Genomic DNA, 7,500 nt, shown 5'->3' with positions numbered 1-7,500 from the left:
CCAGGAGAATATCAGTAACACACTCCACCCTGCACTCGCCGTCTCGTATCGCAATAACCCAAGACTACACTGGTGTTCTGGTGGGATAATCACCCGTAACGTGAGCATGCAGATGCGCAGCAGCGGTGAAAGTGTGTTGATGATGAGTTCAGCAACAGAACAGAACAGAAGCGTGTGACAACACTAGACGGTTCTGATAGTGGAGCACTCGTTACTCCCCCTCACAGCGATGCATCAGTAATAATGTGGACGACGCCACCTGCTGCTGTACGCTTTATTTGGTGATGTCTGGAGGATCTCCACATGGGGGAAACTATAGTGATCTATAATAAAGATGTTTCTGAAGCACACAGTACAGTGTAGCACAACTCTTCAGTAATGAACGCTGCAGAACACTGTAGTACATACTGTAACGCGAGTGTAAACTGAGCTGCACTGGGATTATAGCGTAGAGAACTGAAGCCTGTTGAATAATCTGCTTATTACTCCAGTAGTGTCCACCACAGCAACATCATCACCACTACACCAGTGTAATGGATGTAGTTATCTACAGTATGCTTCCAAACACTGGTTACTGTCGTATCTTTTCATGTAGCGTAACAGATTTGCTTATTTTTTACATACAGAATACTGTACAAGCCGCCTTGATGACAGATAAATACAGTTGAGTTCAGTAGTGAACTCAGCCCTCGTCAGGATATAAGGAGCATGCTCATATCTGCTTTGCTTCTCCTTTGACATATGGTATCATCGCAGAAATACAGACGTTTCTCTCTGTCTCACTTTCACTTTCTGTCCTCCATCTGAATTTGGCGCATCACCAGAACCACATGACTAATAAGAGCCTATAATAATCATGGGAATAATGAGGTTCATGAATCTCCGTCCTCCATCTCTCTTTCTGCACGCTTCATGTTCAGTTAGTGGATGATCACAGCTCAGATGTCTGTGTAGTGTGTGATAGTGTAGCTCAGTGTCCTCTGGTCATGTAATCATCAGTATAATAGCCGGCAGATCGCTCTGTGCAGCTCAGTGGTGTTAGTGAGGACAGCAGGGGGCGCTCATCCTGTGGACTGTGTGGGTCCTAATGCCCCAGTATAGTGAAGGGGACACTATATTGCTCAGCGGGCACCATCTTTCAGACATTAAACCAAGGTCCTGACTCTCTGTGCTCATAAATAACCCCAGGATGTCCTTGGAAAAGAGTAGGGTTTAACTCCAGCACTGCTCACTGGCCTCTGTCCATCATGGCCTCCTAATCCTCCTCATATCATTGCGTCATCCAGGTGAATGCTGCACACTGGACGAGGAGATTCCCCCAAACATGTGTAAAGCACTTTGAGTGTCTATATACTATATAAATGTAAGGAATTATTTAATATTATTATTATTATTATTATTGTTGTTGTTATTATTATTATCATTATTATTATTATTATTATTATCATTGTTATTATTGTCGTAATTATTATTATCGTTATTATTATTAATAATATTATTATCATTATTATTATTGTTATTATTATTATTATTATCATTATTGTTATTATTATCATTATTATAATTATTATTATCGTTATTATATCGTTATTATTGTCATAATTATTATGATCGTTATTATTATTATTATCAATATTATTTTTATTATCTTTATTATTGTCGCTATTATTATTGTTATTATTATTATTATCGTTATTATTATCGTTATTATTATCATTATTATTATTGTTATTATTGTGGTTATTATTATTATTATTATTTTTAATATTATTATTATTGTTGTTATTATTATTATTATTATCGCTATTGTTTTCGTTATTATTATTATCGTTATTATTATTGTTATTATTGTTGTTATTATTATTATCGTTATTATTATTATTAATATTAATATCATTATTATTATTATTATTATTATCGTTATTATTGTCATAATTATTATGATCATTATTATTATTATTATCAATATTATTTTTATTATCGTTATTATTGTCGCTATTATTATTGTTATTATTATTATTATCGTTATTATTATCATTATTATCATTATTATTATTGTTATTATTATCGTTATTATTGTTGTTATTATTATTATTATCATTATTAGCATTATTAGCGTTATTATCGTTATTATTGTCGTTATTATTATTATCGTTATTATTGTGGTTATTATTTTTATTGTTATTATTATTATTATCGTTATTATTGTCATTATTATTATTATTTTTTTTTTATTATTATTAGAATAATGCAGATCAGCTGGTGCGTGTTCAGAGTAAAGCCTTCCGTGTTAGAAACAGCTGCTGATGAGGATCTATTCGGCTGGTGTGCAGCATCCTGAGCTCATATTCTCGATATGTCTAAGCAGCAGTGTGTGTGTGTGTGTGTGTATGTGTGTGTGTGTGTGTATGTGTGTGTGTGTGTGTATGTGTGTGTGTGTGTGTGTGTGTGTGTGTGTGTGCCCGCACCTCCTCTTTTGGATGAGCGTGAGGATCTGGATGAGGTGGACCACTGTTTGGTGAGCTCCCCACGGGCCTGCAGTGTGTCACCCCCACTCCGTGCCTCCCCGTCCGCCTCCACCCTGCTGCCCCTGCTCTCCGCGGGCTCCTCGCTCTCCTTCTGCTGCCCGCAGGGGGCGCCGCCGCCCTCCGCCTCCTCGCTGTACTGCGCCATCTTCTGCGCCAGCGCCAACTGCGTCTCCAGCTCCAGCTGACGGATGTCCTCCATAGTCAGACCGTACCACTCGTCCTGCCAACACCACGCCTGCCGGTGTGCTCGCACCATCACCTTCCTCAGCCCTGACAGATATACACACACACACCCACACACACACACACACACACACACACACACACACACACACACACCATTATTATCATCATACATTATCAATCTTAGGGTGTCACGGTGATGCAGTGGGCAGCACAATCGCCCCACAGCACTCAGGTCTCTGGTTTGAGTCTCGGCTGGGTCAGTTGGTGTTTCTGTGTGGAGTTTGCATGTTCTCCCCGTGTTGGCGTGGGTTTCCTCCGGGTGCTCCGGTTTCCCCCACAGTCCAAACACATGCGCTACAGGGGAACTGATCAACTACACTGGCCATGGTGTATGAGTGTGTGTGTGTGTTTGTGTGTGTGTGTATGGGTGTTTTCCAGTACTGGGTTGCAGCTGGAAGCATATCCGCTGTGTAAAACATATGCTGGAACAGTTGGTGGAGTGAGTGAATGAACCAGTCTGGGCTGAGTAAATGAGGAGCTTCTGATTTGGGGTAACTGTGCCTCTTAGAGAGGTCTGCAAATGACCAGAGAAGCGTGTGGATGTGGAGGCGATGCAGAAGATTACGCAGCAGCTGACGGCACACGGAGAGGAAATGAATCCTGAGCTGATGTGGAGAAGAGGCGCTCATTTCACCACATCAATCTCCTCTTCATTAAGTGCAGGTTAATGATTAAGGGCTGTTTCCCTGACAGAACGCTTGACACATGCTGCTCGCCCACACACACACACACACACACACACACACACACACACACACACACACACACACACACACACACACACACACACACACACACACACAGATAACGGGACGAAAGCAGGAATTATTCAGCCACACAGCAGTTGCATCAGCTCTCTCACTCAAACACACACACACACACACACACACACACACACACACACACACACACACACACACACACACACACACACACACACACACACACACACACACAGCTATTGGAGAGATAATTTTACATTTAATTTGTCTTTGACTAATGGATGTTCTGGATGGTTGCTCTGGTGCTCAGCATAGTTGCTCGGGTGTTCTGGATGGTTGCTAGGGTGTTCAGGATGGTTGCTAGGGTGTTCAGGATGGTTGCTAGGGTGTTCAGGATGGTTGCTAGGGTGTTCTGGATGGTTGCTATGGTGTTCAGGATAGTTGCAAGGGTGTTCAGGATGGCTGCTAGGGTGTTCAGGATGGTTGCTAGGGTGTTCAGGATGGCTGCTAGGGTGTTTAGGATGGTTGCTAGGGTGTTCAGGATGGTTGCTAGGGTGTTCAGAAAGGTTGCTAGAGTGTTCAGGATGGCTGCTAGGGTGTTCAGGATGGTTGCTAGGGTGTTCAGGATGGTTGCTAGGGTTTTTAGGATGGCTGCTAGGGTGTTCTGGATGATTGCTAGGGTGTTCAGGATGGTTGCTAGGGTGTTCAGAATAGTTGCTAGGGTGTTCTGGATGGTTGCTATGGTGTTCAGGATGGTTGCTATGATGTTAATGATGGTTGGTAGGGTGTTCAGGATGGTTGCCTGGGTGTTCTGGATGGTTGCTAAGGTGTTCAGGCTGGTTGGTAGGGTGTTCAGGACGGTTGCTAAGATGTTGAGGATGGTTGCTAGAGTGTTCAGGAAGGTTGCTATGGTGTTCAGGATGGTTGCTGGGATGTTCGGGATGGTTGCTAAGGTGTTCCGGCTGGTTGATAGGGTGTTCAGGGTGGCAGCTAAGGTGGTAAGGATGGATGCTAGGGTGTTAACGATGTTGTTTCTCTTCTATTCACTTCTGTTTTTATTCTAATCATACACACACACGTATGCACGCACACGCACACGCACACGCACACACACACACACACGCACACGCACACGCACACACACACGCACACGCACACACGCACACACACACACACACACACACACACACACACACGCACACACACACTATTGGAGAGATAATAACGCTGCTAGACATTTGGCAGAGGACGCTACTCACCGCTGCAGTGACCCATGCTAAACCCCACACGCATCTTTATTATTAGCATTAGCGTTGTTATTGCTATGTAACAGCAGGCTGAGTCCAGGAATCACTCACCCACGTCATGAATGAAGCGCTCAATCTTGGACTGCATCCCCCAGTAGCGAAACTCCACTTTGCACAGCTTGTACGCACACATGACGGGGGTCTTCCCGGGGTTGTTGTTGATTTCGGTGATCCAGTCGTCAGACAGCGGGCCGCGCTGCGTCTTGTTGGACTTGTAGAGTTTGGGGTCCTCCTCCACCAGATACTCATGAGGGGCGATGAAATCTTTCACGATATCGATGGGATCTGCCAAAAACACGGGCTTTCATTAACAATCACAGCTTTATAGGGGAACAAGGCATGGCTGGTGAACAGGCACACATTTGATCTGGTCAAGCACAGCTCATCAGAGCATCAGAGAGGGTTTATAGATCTGCTGAACGGCTGTTAAACCGCTTTATCTGTGTGTTCTGTGTGTCGTAAAGCTCGTCCATTATTATAGCAGTGTTTGGATAAGGAATCGAGATGTTCCACTGACGAAAAGCTCATTACTGTTCATTCGTCCAGTGGAGACTTCTCTGTGGAGAGAGTGATGTGCAGCACTAACGACAGCACTGCTGAGCTGGAGAACTACAGTGAAGCGCTCCGGTGCTCCGGTTCCCCCACAGTCCAAACACATGCGCTATAGGGGAACTGATCAACTACACTGGCCATAGTGTATGAGTGTGTGTATGCGTGTGTATGGGTGTTTCCCAGTACCGGGTTGCAGCTGGAAGGGCATCCGCTGTGTAAAACATATGCTGGAATAGTTGGTGGTTCATTCCGCTGTGGATAAACCCCTGATCAATAAGAGACTAATCTGAAGGAAATATATAAATGAATGAGTATAACATCTTTAACCAGCAGATCTCTGACTGAAACATGAAGTGGAACAATATACACCAAATATAGAACACAGTATACTGAACCTATAATGAATGTACAGTAATGAACATCTGACTGTGTTATTATCTAATAGCTGACTGTTTTAAACGGCGACAGAGCTGACGGCAACACACAACAGAGATTAAACTTACACTTCATTATTCGCTGAATAAAGGATTCAGGAGGTGATCAAACACAGGAACAGTGCAGTCTTAAAGCTAAATATGCAGACTCAATGTCCTTAAATACAAACATTATTTCCAGACATACAGTAACATGTTGATATTATTTACACCATAACTCAAAACTGTCGGATTAAAGTTTTTGTTTTGGACAAATAATGCAAGAAGACACAAAACACAATTCTAGAATCACCCAAACACTTCATCTTATAGTCCAGTTAAAGGGTCAGTTCATCCTCAAATCAGCGTTTACTCAGCATTTACTCTCCCTCAGGTGCTTATGAAGCTTCAGGAGTGAACACACAATCAGATATTTTAAAGAAAAACTAAAGCCGGTAACCATTGACTTCCATAGTAGGATAAACATATGAAGAGTTCAGATGCCAAAGCCGCTAAACGCATGAGCTAATGGCATTGAGTGAACGCTTTAGGCATGTACTACCTGTTCAACAAATACTTTCACTTCTAATCATCTGAATCTCCGCCTCAGCGCATTCACAAATAACAGTTTGTTGGCAAAAGCCGCTAAACACCACCGGCCTTACCCAGCAAATATACCCGCTATACCCTGAGAACCAATCAGAAGATGCATCAACCAATCAGAGTCATGTGTTCACTGTAGCAGAGCACTGACACGCGGCTGGGCTTTATGAGGAGACTGATTTATCCCGCTTTCTATTTTAAAAGACGCAGTTTGATGAGCTGGATGAGGCTGTCCGACTGTCAGTAAACGGCAAATGAAGACGCCCCTCACCTTAAAACTCTGAGCATTATAAGAAGAAGAAAACACACGGTACAGTCGGGAGTGCAGCATGTGTTCATAAGGTTTGTTTGTGTAGCGACACTACTTTAACTGAGTCTGATCTACTATACATTTAACAGCAGCTGCGCTTCACCACAGACAGAGTTAAGATGCTGTTATTTATCCCACGTGGATGCTCTGAGGATAAACAGGAGAGCAAGACCTCGAGCATGCTGACAATGAATGAATGAATGAATGAATGAATGAATGAATGAATGACAGCTTCTAGAATTGTCTGAGAGGCGTCCCCTTATTGCCCAGTAGGCCTATCTTGTGTTTTATTTGCTAATTTAAGCTATTTTTAGGATAAATATAATATATTTAAGTCTGCATTACTCATACTGCTTTATAATATCTGTACAGCTGATCAGCTTTTCATATTAATGCACTTCCTGACAGATTTCATTCATTCATTTTCCTTCTGCTTTTCCCTGGTTTATCACAGTGGAATGAACCGACACTTACTTGGCAGATTTATATATTTGTAATTTCAGGTGGTGTGTGTTTAATGTTTGGTCAAATAATCTCTAACAGCATCTTTAGTGATGTTCAGCACATTACACTGTGGATTTAGCAGGTTTTGCCTTGTTAAAAACCAGAGAATTGTGTAAAGTGACGTTCATGAAAGAAGTGATGGTATTATTATAAGGGTGTAGATTTGGCATGGGTGGAGGGGATGTGTCCACACCAGTATCCAGCAATTGCTGAAATGTCCTCACCAATAATTGAATCAGCTTCAGAGTATAATAATGCTCTGTCCACTGTAACCTGACATGATAAGAACACATTTGATTTGTAATGCACTGTCCT

At 42.4% G+C, this 7,500-nt stretch overlaps 1 protein-coding gene across 8 annotated transcripts in view; it reads right to left on the bottom strand.

The window, feature by feature from the left end:
- Positions 1–7,500, bottom strand: part of pitpnm2 (phosphatidylinositol transfer protein, membrane-associated 2) — a 78,093-nt gene that overhangs the window by 31,246 nt on the left and 39,347 nt on the right. For all 8 annotated transcript variants that reach the window (XM_073915270.1, XM_073915273.1, XM_073915275.1 and 5 more), the window contains exons 5-6: positions 4,855–5,088; positions 2,469–2,798 (exon numbers count right to left, since the gene is read on the bottom strand). In XM_073915270.1, the coding sequence (XP_073771371.1) occupies positions 2,469–2,798; positions 4,855–5,088 (564 nt within the window). The remainder of the gene's footprint in view (positions 1–2,468; positions 2,799–4,854; positions 5,089–7,500) is intronic.

The sequence above is a fragment of the Danio rerio genome, chromosome 10 (assembly GCF_049306965.1).
Source record: "Danio rerio strain Tuebingen ecotype United States chromosome 10, GRCz12tu, whole genome shotgun sequence".
Lineage (NCBI taxonomy): Eukaryota > Metazoa > Chordata > Actinopteri > Cypriniformes > Danionidae > Danio > Danio rerio.
Note: the sequence above shows the minus strand (reverse complement) of the source record. Positions and strands in the feature narration are given on the sequence as shown.